This window comes from Mytilus edulis, chromosome 9 (genome assembly GCF_963676685.1).
Source record: "Mytilus edulis chromosome 9, xbMytEdul2.2, whole genome shotgun sequence".
Classification (NCBI taxonomy): Eukaryota; Metazoa; Mollusca; class Bivalvia; order Mytilida; family Mytilidae; genus Mytilus; species Mytilus edulis.
The window spans coordinates 51,214,811-51,234,379 of NC_092352.1; the positions used below are offsets into that span (position 1 = coordinate 51,214,811).

The 19,569-nt window shown below is 31.9% G+C and overlaps 1 protein-coding gene across 1 annotated transcript in view; it reads right to left on the reverse strand.

Moving 5' to 3' along the window:
• The window catches only part of LOC139488558 (uncharacterized), an 82,696-nt gene that overhangs the window by 46,609 nt on the left and 16,518 nt on the right, over positions 1-19,569 (reverse strand). Inside the window, exons 10-16 of the mRNA XM_071274283.1 lie at positions 18,832-19,033; positions 18,352-18,530; positions 17,402-17,567; positions 15,444-15,638; positions 12,912-13,085; positions 11,459-11,641; positions 10,105-10,287 (exon numbers count right to left, since the gene is read on the reverse strand). Coding sequence (XP_071130384.1) covers positions 10,105-10,287; positions 11,459-11,641; positions 12,912-13,085; positions 15,444-15,638; positions 17,402-17,567; positions 18,352-18,530; positions 18,832-19,033 — 1,282 coding nt within the window. The remainder of the gene's footprint in view (positions 1-10,104; positions 10,288-11,458; positions 11,642-12,911; positions 13,086-15,443; positions 15,639-17,401; positions 17,568-18,351; positions 18,531-18,831; positions 19,034-19,569) is intronic.

Consider the following 19,569-nt stretch of genomic DNA (forward strand, 5'->3'; position numbering starts at 1 on the left):
ATTGATTATGAATTATTTAATTGCAAGTGAATGATTCGACCTTCAAATTTCAATTTAACCCCTTAGATTTAGATGAAGAATGTTTATATATATCTATGTTTATGTTTACATCGCTTATATGGGCATCGGATGACTTTAGAGGTCAACTCGATAACTAATTAGATGGCGTCTAGACTAAAATACACACAAAAAGAAGCTACATTATTTCACGCCCGTGTCCTGTTACATTGTAACTGTTTATTTTGGACTTTTGATAGTTTGTTTTAAATTGTTAAAATCGGTGAACATGAATTGGACAGCTAGTAGGCCTTTAAAACGCTTCGAATATTCAATAAAAAAAATTAAGACAATAAATACTTACACTGATTGTAGGAGCACTCTTTCTTTGAATAAACTGCTCCGTATTTATCTTGTAGTAGTGTTGTCAGATAATATATGAAACAAGTAGAGCTGTCATAGTGAATACTTTTACAGGTCTGATTGTCAAGACAATATTGCTCACAGGCTTCAATTGATATTTGACTTAGATATTCACCCCATTGTGAATCCATTCCAACTTTGTTTAGCTCACGAATCATTTCACAAGAAGTATCTAATAAAATAAAGTAAAACACTAAATTTATCACAAACATGGTTTTTTTTTACACAATAGAAAAAGTATTGCTTGTTTCTAACTAGCTTAAATCCCGGTCACAACAGATCGTACGATTCGTTTGTCGTGGAAGATATATAAAATAGTTGTCGTGGCACTGTCTGGCAACATGTCCAAAAATACGTCGAGTGGTCACATCAGCTACGACATTTCCACCATGGTTCCACGATTGGTACACGACAGAAAACAAAATGTTATTGTACTGTCGTGGGGTTGCCGCAAGTTGGTCGTGAGTTGTTTTTTTTTTTTTTTTTATATTTTCATGTCATTGGATGCACATATTACTGTCGTGTCACACTGTCGTACGACTGTCGCACAACAGTCGTTGGTCACTCATGCGTTATAACTCCGAACTACTAGTATATAAAGAAAGTCCTATTTATTGCGTGTCATTTGCCATTTGTTTTCAAAATTGTTCAGTGTCATTATAAACTCGGTCCAGGTAAACGACGTTTTTCGTATTAGTTTATATCATAATTGTTCAGCGAATTTAAACCAGGATGTCGCTGGTTTCTATACGGTTCACGGGCTCGAATCAACGCTAACAGGACCATAATTTGCTCTTGTTGAAGACCGGCAAGGCGCCTGTTCAGCAGGGCCAAGCGTATTCGTTCCGGTGTAATAGCAATCCTCTTTAAATGGCAGACGGTATGTTTTTCCAAACTTTCATTCCCGCCGAATTGTTTTCTTCTGAATACAACGAAAATATGTTGCACGACAAACGTACCACTGTCGTACGACAGACAATCAATGTTGTGCTAGCATCGTACGAAATTTGGTATTCGTGAGACAATCGTGTGACTGTATCATGAGTGCCTTGCGACAGTCGTGAGATTATTTTTTTTTTTTTATATTATTTTTTTTTATTCATCATGGATTAACAGACATTTACATAAGTTATCTATAGAGGCACATAGCAAAGTACATCAGTGAAGTGGCCAAAACTCTAAACTTGTGTAATGTTGACACAGATCAAATGAATCATTATATTGAAAAAAGTCAGTCCATCAGTATTTAAAATTTTAAATAATCAATACATATATATATATATACTTAAAGAGTATTAATTTGAAGAACATCATTACTAACATAATGTATTTTATAATTATATTAATAACAATAATGACTAGTTCATTTGTTATACATCAGTGGAATTGCCATAGCTTTCATAGCAATGGTCCAGAATATATATGGAATTTATCAAATTCCTCTACTTATCCAGATGTAATATGCCTACAAGAAACTTGGTTTAAAAGTGAAAATGATCTCATTGAAATTAATGGTTACACAGTTGCAGATTTTTCAGTTAGAGAAGGTATAAAGGGGGGTGGCACAGCTATATATGTCAAAGTAGACATCCCATACTCTAAGAAAGAAATAACTTCAAAATTTGAAACTTCTGTTGCTCAAATATTAATAAACAATGATATAGTCACCATTATTAGCCTATATGATGCATCAACAGACACAAAAGAAGATGATTATATAAATCTCTTGAATCAAATTGAAGGTAAATTTATTATCTGTGGTGACTTTAATGCTCATCATTATCTATGGGGTAGTAATAAAAGTGACACTAAAGGTAACTCATTGCACAATGCTATTAGTACCAATAATATTATAGTTTTAAATGATGGATCAGGTACTAGACAAAACCCCTCCGATCTACAATTGTCATGTATTGATATATCAATGTCTAGTGTACAGTTAGCACATCAAATAACGTGGACAGTAGATAATAAATCCTTATATGGTAGTGATCATTTTGTAATACAGTTAACATTGAATCAAACCTCATCTTGTTCAAACAGCGAACACGAGTTGATTTGGAACTATAAAAAAGCTGATTGGGATGGGTTCGCCAGCTCATGTCATAAACAACTTAGTGAGAGCATGATTACTGACAATATTAATGAATCATGTACTCATCTCACTAACACTATCATTAAAATTGCTGGTGAGCACATCCCTTCTAAGAAAAGAAGGAAAAATAATAAACCAGAAGTCCACTGGTGGAATGAAAACTGTACATTGGTGGTAAAAGAACGCAATAAAGCTCGTAACAAGGCCAGGCATACGGGGGGTGGACATGATTATTTATTATACAAAGAAAAAGAAAAGGAATGTAGAAATACTATTACATTAACACAGCAAAAATATTGGGAAACCTTCTGCAGTGGCTTGAATAATAATAATAATATAGGGCAAGTGTGGAATACAATTAAGAGAATGATGGGTAAAACAATTAGTTCTCTAATTATGCCTACTTTGATTTACAAAAATAAAATATATGAATCTACTAAAGAAAAGGCTAATATATTAGCTGAAGCATTTGCCAATGTAAGTAGTTCAAGTAGCTATTCAGAAGCATTTATATCACATAAAGAACATATTGAGTCTATAGAAGCTGAAAACATGAAACATTATTTTTCTGAAAACTCTCAAAGTTATAATGAACCATTTACACTTAATGAATTACAGGATGCTATTGCTGATACATCAGATACATCTCCTGGTAAAGATAAGGTTACCTATAGTATGTTTAAAAGCTTTAGTAATAAATCACTTGGTTTACTTCTTTTATTATATAACAGAATTTGGTTCTCACAAGATCTTCCTCTGGCTTGGAAACATTGAATAATAATTCCAAGCTTTAAAAAGGGGAAAGATTCAAGTGACCCACATGCATATAGACCCATAGCTTTAACATCTAATTTTGTAAAAATTATGGAAAAGATGATTAATAACAGACTGAGGTGGTACCTTGAGAAAAATCATATATACTCACCTTATCAGAGTGGATTTCGTCAAAATAGAAGTACGATGGAACAAATAATTAGACTTGATAACGATATACAAAAATCATTTTTAAAGAAAGAATATTAAGTTGGAGTATTTATTGACTTCCAGAAAGCATTCGATATGATATGGAAGTTTGGACTTCTAAACAAAATGGTTAAAATTGGGATAAAGGGTAACATGCTCGGTTGGGTTAATAGTTTTCTCACTAACAGAACAATACAGGTCAAAATAAATAACACTCTTTCTGATACTCTCACGATCCAAAACGGTACCCCTCAAGGAAGTTGCATCAGCCCGACATTATTCAATATTATGGTAAACGATCTCCCTTCATGTATTAATAATTGTTCTATTTCCCAATTTGCAGACGATAGTGCAATATGGCTATGTGGTAAAAATATTGGTTATATTCAAAGGAGAATACAGAAAGATCTTCACAATATCAAATCATGGTGTGATAAATGGGGATTTCTCATTTCCCCCTCTAAAACTGTAGCTATTGTCTTTAGTAGAAAGAAAAAGACTGAGAAATTAGTACTAACTTTAGGTAACAATTTATTACAAGTAGTCAATGAGGTGAAATTTTTAGGAATAATTATTGATAGTAAATTGACTTGGTTAAAACATATACAATATATAGAGGCAAAATGCAGTAAAGTCTTAAATTGCATGAAACTTCTAACAGGTACAAAGTGGGGAGCAAACAGCCATTCTCTTAGAAACATATATAGTGCACTTATAAGATCTAAAATAGACTATGGATGTGAAGTATATAATTCCGCCTCACATTCCGTAAAGAAAATACTGGACCGGGTGCAAAGTCAAGCCCTTCGAATTTGTACTGGTGCATATAAAAATGTAGCCACAAGTGGACTACAAGTAGAAATGGGTGACCCACCCTACGAAGAACGTAGGCAGTGCCTTATTACAAAATCATTTCTAAATATAGCTAGTCATGAAGACAACCATCCAACTAAGGAAAGTTTGGCCAAAAAAGCAACATTTCTTTGCTACTCCAGGGAAATAAAACAGAATAAAAAACCATATTTTATTGTTTCAAAAGATATGATTAATCAACATGATGTAGATATTAAACAAATATACAAATACAAACACTTCCCAACACCCCCTTGGCATTTGACTAAACCCCGTGTATGTACACAACTCTCGAATCTCATCTCAAAAAAGGATAATCCACACTTAATTCGAAGTGAAAGTAACTGCATGATTGATACGCAGTACCGCCAGTTTTTAAAAATATATACGGACGGATCTAAAGATCCAAATTCTAATAAAACCTCATGTGCATTTGCAATACCTGAAATGGGAATAAAAAAAGGTTTCAAACTGCCTAAGAATATGTCAATTTTCACTTGTGAGCTTATGGCAATATTTCTGTCTCTTATATGGTTAGAAGAATTTAAACCAAATAATGTTATTGTGTTTGTCGACTCTCCAAGCCTTAAAGAGTAATTTATTTAAGGTAAAAAATTATTTATTGTACGACATTATATTTTTATACAACCAGTTAGTCAAACTAGGTAGTAACGTAATATTTGAGTGGATCCCAAGCCACGTCGGAATTTTAGGAAACTAAATTGCAGACCAGACTGCAAAAGTGGCTCTTAAGAAAGATACAGTAGATTGTCATATTCCCCTTTATAAAGAAGACATCAAATGTTTAACAAAAAACATTTTAAAACAAATTTGGCAAAAACAGTGGTTAGATAACCCAAAGGGAAGATTACTACACTCCTTCCAAAATAATGTATCATTTAAGATTACTTTTCCACCAATGAATAGAGAAAATGAACGAATAATTTACAGATTAAGATCTGGCTCTATTAATGTAAATAAATATCTTCACAAAATAGGGAAAAGCCCGAGTGAAATTTGTGAAAACTGCAAAGTCACAGACGATGTTGTACACTTTCTATTAGTCTGCTCAAAATATGATGCGCAACGTAAACAGATGTTTGATCAACTTAAAAATAATGGAGTCGTAGATCTCTCTTTGAAACACCTGCTATCCGGTTACACACACACCTTTAGTCCCGTGCATAACTATCTACGGGAAACTAATATACTTATAAGAAAATAGGAAGACTCTCAACTACATGTATAAGTGTCATTTAGCTTTAGTTTAGAGATTATAAAACAAATAATTATGTATTTGGAACTAGTGTATATGAATTATTTCTCAGACGGTCCCTAAATTAAATTATTTCATAAAGTCAGTATACAACCAGCAAGATTAAAGACAAATGAAAAACTCACCCGAATATGAAATAATTTCCTTTTTAAATATATATATAATAATCACAAGCAAGTCACAAGTGAAATGCACACTTCACCTTTGTGTCAGTCCATTGAGCGTAATCAAACAGACTTTTTCTACATGTGTCATACATCAGTAAATCATTCACCTTTCAAACACCAGTACTAATTGACCATGAAATCCACGCATTTAATTTTAACAAGTATCAACATTCAATTTTAACACTGATCTTTCGAAGATTAGTATACTAGATAAGTTAACAGTGCATATTGAGGGATAATACAACATCACTTTAAAATTCTCTACAATGAAAAATTGCAGTCATATCTTTTAAGACAACAAACACAACACACTATGCTCAGATATTTAACAATAGAAACATTTGCTACAGGCTTTTCTTTTTATGAAAGTGCCACTAACATTTATCTTAAATATTTAATGTTATATGTTTAAAGATTAACGGAAAATACAATATGTGTTCTCCGATTTTCATAAACTGACAACTTAGTCATATTCATATTGAAAGAAATAAGAAAAATAAACAAACACAAACACAAACACAATCACAATCACTACGCTCATACATTATTAGAATAGTAACAAGAGTTAAATCCTTTTCTATAACAATAAAATGATAAAATCTAAAATTTGTACTAGAGGATGTCAGTTAGACAAACACACAGATTATTGTATAATTATATATATGCACATCCCAGCACTTATGTTTCGCTGACATTCTCTGTACTTACAACAAAATCAAACAATGTCATTGTTTTAATAATATACTGGTATAATTTTTTTTCATATTTTTCTATTTTTGCTCCGTATATATATTATATATATATATATATATATATATCTAAATAGGCGATTAAGGGTGTAGGTAGGGGTGTTTCCTCGTTCAATGACAGAAGTATTTTTTTCTCGTCAGGGAATGAGGAATCACTAAATACCAGTATGTCTTTGGAAATTTATTTGGATTAAATTGACGCAACTTGCCGTTATGGAAAAGGAATAACTTCAACCAATCCTTACTTTAAGGATTCATTATTTGCTACATCAATTGAGGGAGACGTCCTAACATTGGTTGCATTTAACTAGCACATGTCTTGTTACATGTTTCTAAATATACTTTTTTTTTATATAAGTATATCACAGACGACACAAAGGTGAATAACCAGATTACATTTCTAAACAATTTTATGATACCTTTCAATAAATAAAGCATTTCATTAGGGACTATCATTTGCTTTTTTTTTTTTTTTTTTTGCTTTTTTTTTTTTCATTTTCCTATTACATGTATCTTCTGTTATGTGTTTTTTTGTTTTGCTTTTTGTCTCTCAACATATATATATATATATATTTCTGAGTAATTCAGTCAACCATGTTCGCCAAAGTTTGACATAAAACTCGCCAAAACGTAATACTAAAAATAAATTAAGGACTGAAAGTATATATACATAATACTTATGTTTTATGAATTTAAGGCGCAATTACTACATAAGTAAGTCGCCTACCAAAACCAATAACAACAACAACATAATAAAGCAAGCGAGAAAAATAAGCATAATCAAGCAAAAAAGAGTAAACAAAAATAATACTAATAATACGATATATGAACGAAATATGGATGAAGTATAACATTTTCATCAAAAAATATATAGTGATAATGGAAATTACATTTCAAGCACATCTATACATAATAATTCACTATTAAATTAATTAATGATTTTATCCCAGGGGTTCCAGTACATGTTATAATCTTTCAAACTCATATTTTTTGAGGAAATATGTTTTTCTAAAATCAAATTTTCTTTGATATAATTTTTAAGTCCCTCTATATGAGGTTTTTCCTCCCGCATCTTTGATCTGTATATAAAATACTTTACTAGTAAAATGACTTTATTTTTTATAAAATTAAGTTTATAGTTATCATACAGACAAAACATGACTATATCTATATTAAGTGGAATTTCAATATGTGTTGTTTCAAAAATCCAGGCATTCAGGTGGTGCCAAATGTCTGCTACAATATGACAGCCCCACAATAAGTGTTCTATGCATTCTGGTTCTTCCTTGCAAAATGTACATAAATTACACTGTACACGGTTCATCTTTAAAAGTAAAGTATTAGTACCTAAAATACGGTGAATAATTCGATATTGAAACCAACAGAGCTTGGTATTTTTTGAAATTTTGGTGACACAGTTATGAATTTTTTCAAATCCCCTACAACGTTATTCAATATACCCTCCCATTTTCGCTCAGCTGCTATTACAACTGGTATCGCACCTTGATTTAATATATTATACATGTCTTTTGAACCTTTGTTTGACTTGAAAAAAATGTTAATATTAAAAGGTAACAGAGCTTGTTGTTGTTTTTCCCTTTCAGTGTTGATTCCCATAGAGATTATTTTTATTAAAAAGGATTTATGATGGTATCCAAAACAATGTGTTATCTCACGACAATCGCACGACTGTGGTAAGACAATCTCACGACAGCCACAAGACAGTGACACGACAAAAAATCGTAGAGCAAAAAAGGTGCTTGTTCGAATTTCGTTCCACGACACACGACGGCTCCAGTGCTCAATATATCGTGCGACTGTCGTACGACGATCACAGATGACGCGTGAATTGACCAAACTTCATGTCGTGGCGGTGTATAGATGTGTCGTGGTTTCGGTGTGACCAGGGCTTAAAGTAAACAGCCATATTTTGTGTCTCTATTTTTGATATATACCAAGTTTGATAATTGTGTAGTATGATTATGAATTTTCACTCCTGTTCTTGTACTATGAACAACACACATTTTTATTTTGTAAAAAATATTTTTGTTCTCCATTTCTGTGTATATAAAAAATCATCTACCTTTGTACATTATTCTTTTTGGCGGCATTTTTTTCCAGGTTATGTATTTTTTATGAAATTGATTTTGTATTTTCATTGTGTCATAGTTAAATTTGTTTCGTTCAGAATATACTGATTTGTTTATGTTAAGATGTCTTTAAAGTGTTTCTTTCCGTGTTGTGTTGATACACTATTGTTTCAGGTAAGATTGCAGAATGATACACATTTAAACCCGTTGCATGTGTCTGCATCTGTGCTTATTCGGGAACCTGATGCTTGTGTTTGTCGTTTGTTGATGCTGTTCATAAGTGTTGTTCGTTTCTTGTTTTTATATGGATTAGACGGTTGGTTTGCCGTTTGAATGATTTTACACTAGTCCTTTTCTGAGGCCCTTTATAGCTTGCTGTTCTGTGTTAGCCAAGGAATCGTGTTGATACTGTCCTTTGAACTATGACGGTTTACTTATATGAATTATAAATTGGATAGGGAGTTTTCTGATTGACCCTTATACCACATCTTTGGATATCTGAATAGTATATAATTCACTCATAGCTGAAAGGATGATAGATCAGATTTTAATTATTTTATTTGTTTTCGCCTCGATAACAAATTTTTGACAAAAAAATTAAACTTTGACCATTGAACCATGAAAATTAGGTCAAGGTCATATAAACCATGCCAGACAGACATGTACAGCTTACAAAAATTCAAAAACAAGAGGAGAGGAGCCAACATCCTAAGGGAGAAAGCAGAACAATTTAAGTTTTAGAAGGTGTTATCAAACACAGCAAACAGTGTTGGGAAAAGGGGAGGCTTTTTTAGACTGAATCTATTCTTAACATTCAGAAAAGAATAAGGTTGATGTAGTTAGACATCATAAGTGCAATTTCTGTTTTATAAATTGAATTTTCAGTTTATTTGTCAAAGATCCTGGACCTTTTATTGCATTTTACAGCAAGTTTAAACCCCTGATGATTATCATATATAACGATTGCCATGCAGGTCCAACTTGAAAAGTAATTTGGCTAACAATGAACAAAATGAACAAAGAACAAGGACCCTTGCCAGGAAGATATGTAGATATAAAAATTCATTTATTATTATAAACAAATGAGGTTGACTTATGATTTACAGTTACTGGCAGATATAGGCATTAAATTACCATGCCATTAGTTAACTTTTACAAATGGTGACTTGGATGGAGAGTTGTCTCATTGACACTCATACCACATCTTCTAATATCTATGTCCATAATTATTATTCAATAATGCATGTACATCTTTATTCACCAAATAGAGTTCATTTATAACTCAAAATAATCAAGAACATGGCTAACTTATGGAAACAACTGTGATCAAGTACTAGTACTACTTAAATTATCATCTGAAAAGCAAACTTTTGAAAAAAAGGAACATATATAGGGACAGAAGTGTGCATCAGGGATATATAAAAAAAAAAGTCATGATGGTTTTACACATTTTCATTACCCAGATAACATTCTACAAAGGTCAGTTACATACCCAAACATGCTACATATGGTGAAAGTCTTCCATCACCCTCACACTTCAAAACCTGTTTTTGTTTGTCTGTCCCATTAATACCAAATCCGGAGTCACAAGTCAAAGTCGTTAAATCCTCAAATTTTAGTGTATCAGTAGAGCTCAGATTTCCCCTTTGCACTTTTGGCATAGGACAATTTATTTCTGAAAACATAATGTAAAGATATCTTATTAAACAAGTTGAGGTTTATAGGTTGGCGATATTAAATTATTTAAATCAGTTCCTACTAAAATCTTTTCAAACTGCTAGTCTTAAATATTTATACATTTTCCTTTAGTGTGTTAATTTTTTAAATAGTTTTTACTTATTAGTCCTAAAATGTTTTGCAAGTCTGCAGCATTGAACTTATGGCTAATAGTGCAGACTGCAAAATGAACTTTTGGTAGGTATTACATAGTATATCTTCAGCAGATATTTCATTTTTGAATAAAGAGAAAAGAGTAGGTCCGGTAAGGGCCCATTTTGGCCTCAAATTTCAGGTTCATCTGTTTTAAGATTTTGTACACTTTTTCAACACTTAAGTTTTTACTACAGTCGATTCAATTAGTTTGTGTGAAAGAATTGAACTGATTTAGTTATTTCAAACGCTCAAATTCAAGCTAAAATATGACAAATCGAGGAAATATGCCATAATATACAACTTTTCAGATAGTTTTTGTCAAAAATTAAAGTGGCCGCATCCGTGTTCATCCTCAACCTTTATATATGTTATGTATTATCATCAAATACAACTTACATTTAAATATTCAGAATAACACAAATGCGGCCACTTCCAATTAAGGCGAAAACCGTCCAAAATTTAACTCAAATGCTAAAATTGTGACGATTTCAGTTATTTAGCATGTCTTAATGGTGCTACCACCCGTTATATGTGCATTGCATTGTCAACAAAAGCCAATATTTATGTAGAAGAAATATTCTAATTTCCAATAAATAGCTTAAAGTTTACATTATAACAATTTTGTAAAACTGATATATTTTGGGGCCAAAAAGAGGTCTTACTAAACCTACTCCTTTATGAGTCCTGACTCTGTCAAAGTACCAACTTGCCTGAACAAAAAGAAGTTTTTTTTGTTTTATTCTTATATAGAACCCTTCACATTTTGTTCCATATCTTTTATTATTTTATAACTAATTTTTTCTGTTATGTGAAGACATATATTCACATAATCAAATTCATAGGACAACTAGTAGTTGACCTACGGATATTGTTCCCCATTGTTCACAGACTATCTTAAAGTGGTGATTTGTTGTAAGAGTTTTTGTTTATTCTTTAACAAAGAATGACAATCACCTCCATAAATGAGGACTTACTTTCACAAGTAGGAGGACCATGTGACCACTTTCCACCAGTCTGACAATATGTTGTTACGTTTCCATACGTCTCATAGCCAGGATCACAAACATACTGGACTACAGAGGCAAATTCTCTCCCATCTCCAACCAGTTTTTTAATGTCGCCATTTACAGGTTTAGATAGAGAAAAACACCTAGAAGCTTATAAAATAAATAAATATTTGATTGTATCAATACATATTAACAAATGCAGCTGTCGGATGTGTTTAAATTAGATTGCAATTTTATGGAAATGAATTCATCAAGGGGCTTTCATTAATGTGAACAAGGGTCTAAATTTAGATGCGTAGAAGTACTCTATAAAATGTGTTACACTATTATAATATCGACTTCAAATTTGATAGTTGGTGGCCTGCAAAACGAGAACAAGTTCTCAGCTTAAGTAAAAAAACAAAAAGTTCTCAGCTTAAGACGTGTATATTTTATTTATTCATTGTATTATGTAGAAGAGATGCGAAAAATTATAATACCAATGGTACATTCAAACGTTTAAGACGAAAATAAAGGAACAAAGCCATGGCTGATAAAAGGCAATTACACAAACAACATTACACATACCACAACATCAAAACCCAGACTAAGCAGCACGAACCCCAGCAAAAACAAGGACTGATGTGAAGTCAGGCTACTCATTAGTACACATAACAAAAGCAACCATACATCAACTTTAGGTATGGCTAGTCCGGAAACATTTTTTTGTTTAATTTTGTATACCTGTTGACCTGTTGGTGACCTTCTGCTGTTGTCTGTTCTATGGTCGGGTTGTTGTCTCTTTGACACATTCCACATTTCCATTCTAAATTTTAACTTGTATTCTATCTTTATCTTTTTCGCCTAGATATATCGTGTTACGTTCATTTTAAGAAGTATCTTTTTCTGTCAAAATCTTAAGTCAATTTAAACTTCCAAATGTGAAAAGAACTGTGATTTAGATAATTGATACCAAAATGATTGCATCGTTCCATCTTCATTTCAAGTTCCTACTTTTCCTATGTTTCGTTCTGTAAATATAATTAGGTTTGTTTATGTTTTGAAAAAAGTACAGGGAGAAAAAGTTGCGTTTTTTATGAAACTCGCGACAGTTTGTGTCATCTAGTCACATTAAAATATGATATGAGTAATTAAGGAATTGTTTGATACGTAATGTTTCTCTCTTCCCTTTCTACTAACGAAATTAATAATAACGCTACGATGCATACATATTTTGCGAAATTGCATGAAGATCTTATCGCTGAATCCCTAGATTTCCTACCTTTATACACGTTACATATTGATAAGATTAACAATTATTTCTTTTGACAGCACAATATGAATGACTGATATATGTGCTGTAAAAGAAGGGAAATTTATAAATCAAACGTATGACAGTGCAAATAAACAAATTAACGATAAATAGATAAAATGTATTTACCTGTACATCTTGGTGCCACTTCCCAGCTTCCGTCTGGCAGACATCTAATTACTTGTTGTCCGTTTATAGTAAATCCATCGTTACATTGATATGTTAAAGTATTGCCAACCTTCACACCAGTTGACACAAAAATATATCCGTTATCTACAGCTGGGGGTATTGGACAATAGGTATCTGCAATACATTGAATATGCTTCAATCAATAAAAGAAGTGTTGGCAATGTTCACTCCGTGATTTAAAATCAGCATGAAAAATGTATAAAAGTGAACAGTAAATGACTTCCTTCTTCATGTTCTTATCTAAGGTAAAAGATAATATAGATATATAATCTGATCTAAATTTATTGTTATTCTCCAGTTTACAATGATGAATATCATATTATTTCTTTTTTGCAATTGGGTGTTTTATAATACATTAAAACAGCCCAACGGATATCGCTAGGCTGTATTTAAAAACTATACAGGTATCGTTCTAAAGCTCTGCCCACTCCGGGATTATTTTTGTGTATTGCTGTTGACAGTGATGTATGATTTCGTAACATGAGAATGTGTATTGCAATTGCATTCCATTGACATTTTGCTCCATCTTTGATTGCTACAGTCTCTGATCCGCAACCAACTTTTTGTTCACAGACAAACATGAACAGCAGGATTACATCCATTGTCGTCGGCGCCATTCTTCGAGGTCAAAACTTGAATATGTAAATTACAAAATCAGCCCTGCAACAATGTCAATATTCAGTGAATGTACGGTCAGTTCTAAGCGTACGAAACATCAAACCCAATTTGTCTTAAATCGGACAATGTTAACGTATTTATTCTTACTGTTGAAATAAGGTGGTATGTTATAGGTAGTTATAAAAGAGGAGCCAAAGTAAACAGAGGAACATTCAAACTCATAGATCAAAAATAAACTGACAAAACCATGGCTAAAAAAGAAATACAGAAACAGAAAAATAATAGTACACAAGACACAACATAGAAAACTAAAGACTAAGCAACACAAATCCCACCAAAGACTGGGGGTGAACTCATGTGCTTTGAGCGATGTTAATTGTTGACCAAGCGAGATTTGGTGCGGCGTACATATCATCAACTGATTATGTGATGTTTGTTTTAGATTACTGCGTGGGCCTCAAAGGATTTTAGATCGAAAATAAATGCAAAACATGCGAGTTTTTCTGTCTTTCAAAGCAAAACAATGTAAAAACACAAAATAATCTATGTCTATAAAATTACGATTGGTACCATTAAAACGTTTAATCCCGCTGCAAATGTTTGCATCTGTCCTAAGTCATGAATCTGATGTACAGTAGTTGTCGTTTGTTTATGTAATTCATACGTGTTTCTTGTTTCTCGTTTTTTATATAGATAAGACCGTTGGTTTTCCCGTTTAAATGGTTTTACACTGGTAATTTCTGGGCCCTTTATAGCTTGTTGTTCAGTGTGAGCCAAGGCTCCGTGTTGAAGGGCGTACCTTGACCTTTAATGGTTTACTATTATAAATTGTTATTTGGATGGAGAGTTGTCACATTTGCACTCACACCACATCTTCCTATATCTATATTTATTACTATTTACTTTGTTTGTACAGTAGTCCTGTCAAGTTATGTTGTCCTGTTGTCAAGTAAGCGGTATTTTTGATATTGCCATATATGCGGGTGGTTTGGCCAGCCATAAAACTATTTGTTCTGATAATATCCTGTACCAAGTCAGAAATATGGCAGTTGTTATCTATTAGCGTCAGCAATTGTTGTAGTTCAGTGATTCTGTTGTTCCGTTGTGTTTAATCGTATATTTGATGTGTTTCCTTCGGTTTTAGGTTTATTACCATCAGTGATTTTACCTTATTATCTTTGTTAAATTCGCACTTTTCAAAAAAATGTGAAGAATTTATCTTTGTTTCAAATAAAGAAATACTTGGCATGAGTAAAGTTTTATCCTGTCCAGTACTATAAAAAAAACATTCAATGTAACATTTAATTACATAATTATAAGAAAATAACCATCACTGGATGTCGGTGTTTATTATAATACCGAAATGAACCGGTTAATTAGGGAAATATTTGAACCACAAGAAGTGAAACTTAATATGTTGTTCAAATAAAAAAAGGTAGAATCATTGTTTCAACATATTTAACATAATTTGATATAAAACATTTGTTTTCAAATAATTGGTTTTTTTTTCTAATCGAGCATCAAAGTAACTTCCACTTTCAGTACTTAAGGAACGACACTGTGATATTCGAAATTTGCCGTTGATAAATTTTTAAATTGATAAGAATCTACAGTTCGAACCTCATCTGGCAGCATTTACCTTTTATAGCTTATTTTACTATCATTATATATACCTTTTTGCCATATAACTCCTCACATACATGTAATCAAGTATTTACGTGTCCTTGTCTTTTTAACGTTTTGGTCTTAGCGTTCCTGATTAATGTAAATCTTGTTAAGAGCTTCGGACCACAAGAATTTCAACTAAAAAATCTTTGATCAGTTCATGTATCCTAATTTTTATTTATTATTTACCTATGCAGTATGGTATCCTTGGTGTATTCCATTCTCCTCCCTTCTGACAGCTGATAGAAATCTTGTTAGAATGACCTTCATTGACAAACGAGTAACCTTCATCACAACTAAAATCAACAATATTCCCAAAAGTTGTTTCATACTTTGATTTTGATATAAAATGAGTTTCTGGTGATACAGCGAACTTCTGGCAGTCTAAAATGCAAACCAAGCTAAAAGATAACAATCACACGAACAAATACATAAGTTACAGATTCTCTCCCCTGTCTATGTAGACTTTAAAGCAAATGTAAATTACACGACGGGCTCCACATGTTGAGCAGGATCTTCTTACCCTTCCGGAGCACCTGAGATCACCCCCAGTTTTTGGTGGGCTTTGTGGTGCTAATAGTTATCAAAGGTACCAGGATTATAATTTAGTACGCCAGACGCTAAGTTTTTCGTTTTCTAGGTTTTGTACTTTTATTTTTGTCTATTTGTCTTTTTTGTTTTAAGCCATGGCGTTGTCAGTTTGTTTTTAATCTATGAGTTTGAATGTCCCTTTGGTATTTTTCGCCCCTCTTTTACAAAACCTGCACTAAACAGCAAACTCTTATATAAAAAGAATGATTGATATTCATACGTTTTTTAAACTTGATCATTTTGATGAAATTGAGCCGATGAAAAAGAAGAATGCATGATCAACTATTTTGAACATTTATTGAAAAGTAATAAAATAGACGGCATAAAATATCATCTTTCAGATGTTTATAAGACACAAACATGTGTTTCTGGTATCAGCACTTGTATTTTTGATTTGTTTTCTTGCATATTGATCTTGGACTTCAAATCTCTTCCATTTGAAGTTAAAAATTATAAATATTCGTAACGACACTGTGTTATTCGAATTGACTTTTCTGTTCCAAAATCGTCCATATTATATTAATCTTTTCTATATCAATAGAGTTTACAAATATTGAAATGGTCTTAAAAAAATCACTTCTTTGGCCAGATAATGACTCTTTGTAAAATAGCCTTACAAATCTGGTTCCCCTTCAAGCATTTGCCTATTAACATTATTATTTTAAAAGATGAAAGGTGCAGATCCATTTTTTTTTTTGGTGGGGGGGGGGGAGTGTACATGTTTTACGATTAAACTTATGAAGGATCGATTTCAATGGTTTCTTCTTTTAGCTCTAGTAAATTTACATGCAAGGAGAACGACGACTCTGTCAGCTAAGTCAATAGTCAGAATATGGTATCAACTGATGTATTTTAACGTCATACGTTTGTGAAGAGAGTTTGATTCTCCGATGAAATTGGGGGTTGACGAGTGTAAAAGTTGTAATCATCACGTTTTTACCGTTGAGGAGGTTTTTAATTAGTTCTTCAAAATCAAATCTGCAAGTAAAGGTGCATATCATTACCTAATTGAATACAGACTGCATGTTATCAAAAAGTTAAGAATCGTTAGCATATTTTTTTGTGGTTATTTATTTTGTTTTTTTCAAGAAAACATGAAATTTAAATCTACGATTACGATTTTTGTAGGAAAAGATTTTTTCAAAAAATTAAGAAAGAAACTGAAACAAATATCACACTATGACTACGAATTTGAGCAGCCTACTAGTGTGTGAACGGGAAATGGAGTAACTCGTCGTCTAACAAAGGTTATAGTGTCAGTAATTTGCTTAGATTGGTATTCATAATTTCAAAACCACAATCTCATATTTGGTTATTTATCTATGTTATTTCATAAACATACATGCAAATGTACGCGCTTTGTAAAAATGTTAATCTTTGCAACATTTTAATATATCTTCTTCAACTAAGTATCATAGAAAGCAGTCAGTTTTAAGTGTATTTGTAATATAAAAGCAGAGTGCATGCATTTGCGTGATATATCGTTTCAAATGTTATGTTTGTCAAGGTCAAAAAATTAAAGAAACACTTTAAAACATTTAACTATGTCAAAGTACCTAAAGAAAACTCAGCTTCAAATCCTTTATCTGTCAGAACATAGTTTGTAGTAAATACCAGTTTGATATATCCATTGGTTGATCTAACCTCAAAGTTATTTGTCAAATCAGCAGTTCCTGTAAATCTTTCACCGGTATGCAATGCTTCACTTGTGTCATTATATATCTGAAAAATGAATAATAATTATGTTGTTGACGACTTGTTTCCTTGAAGTCAAATGGTTGTCCGTGAATTCACTGAATTCTGACTGAATATCAAAATTCATTTTCCGTTTTGTTTTTATTCTGATGAACCCAGACGCGTATATAAGTTAATGCCTAGACCGAGCTATAAATATTTATTTATTTTAAATTGGAAACTTCTTTTAATACCTATAGTTTTAAAAAAAAAAAAAAAAAAAGGTCACAAAGAATTCCAAGTGTTTTTAAAAAGGTAAAATCGGCGTTTACAGAAAAAAAAAATTAACACCAATGGTATCATTAAATCAGTACTTAACCCTCTTGTGCTTACATACAATATTATTTATTTGAAATCTTTCAGGTTTGTATTCCCCAGTCAAGTTTATCTACAGCAAAATTTTGCAAAATTGGATTATCTTCAGTGATCTCCAACAGCGTCATTGATTTGGCATACGATATGTTTTCGATTAAAGTGCTACGTAGGATTACGTGTACAGACAAATTAAACGTTTTCACGAATTTTCAATCAATGAAAATGTTTGAGCTGCAATAACGCTGTAAGATATTCAGGATTTAAACACATGTGATGATTTGTTTTGGCTTCTGATTAATCAACTCATCACCACTCATTGTCTTATTGCAGTCAAGACTTGAAGCCAAATCCCGTTAACATTTTATGGGAAATTGTGTTGATGTCTCATTAATAATACTCAACATTTTCATTTATTAGAATTCCAAGATTAAATTCTTTCAAAAACATAAATCTTGACCTTTAGGTAATCTCCTTGTGACTGGATATCAAACTTATTAAATCTGAGAGCCATTGTCCTTGTTTCTGATGTTGGTCGTTGCATAGTCCATGTGCACTCAATATTTTCTGGGTAACCTCCTACAATATAGCCTGGAGACTGGATGGTTCCCTCTGTTGCCATGTCATGTATACTGCAACCTAAAATATCCAAGAGTACTAGATGTTAGATAAAACTTATATAATATCATCCTCATGGTGATACCTTACATCATGAATAACATTGATTTGGTGGTTTTTTTTTTTTTAATTTCATAACATTTTATCAATTTTTAAATTATTAACTGAAGATAACCGTTCAATGGCAGTAAATGTACTTTAGATTTTGAAAATATATTGGATTTTCATGTTATAATTGTGCATGTGTATTTTAAATACAAATGAACCATTAAGTATAGATCACAAGTTATTTTTAATGTGAAATACAATTTATCTTGCAAACCTTCCCAGTATTTGATGTATATTCCTTTGGGAAATTGGGCCTCTCCTTTTCCAGAAATCAACATTAATCTAATGGACCTGGATTTAGAGATGTAATATTTTGATGTGAAGGAACTGACACCTTCTATGGTTGGGGTCAATGAAATATCATCCTGATCCCACAAGTATAGCTTTGCATCTGTTCCAATATCCATATTCAAAAACTGTTAAAAACAATATTCTGTTTATAAAGCAAGAAGGATTTTACAGTAAACTAATATATTTTTTTTGATAGGAAAGTAAAACGGAAAAAACATGAATTATGACAGAAGGCATCATATAAAAAGACACATTTACCACTTACACATTTTTACTTTATATTGCCAGTTTTGCTATCTTTTGTCGACTATTTTTTGCTTTGCTTTTTTAGAGAGAATTGTTAGATTTTTTGTTTTGTTTTGTTTTGTTTTGAGGAGTAAATCATCTAATGTTGGCAATGTTTTGTAATAATAAGTAATAGAAATCATTTAGATACCAGTTACTGTGGTGATTCACGCAGAATTTTTTTTTTTTTTTTTTTTTTTTAACTACATAATAATTTTATTCATCAAATATTGCTTGTTACATAAACCATCAAGATTCCAAGCTTCTCTTGACGTACCCTGTTACAATCCACTGACTACCCAGGGAATAATCAGCTGATTTAATAATTGACATACATTTTGTTTACAAAACTCTATATTAACAATATAAAAATTAT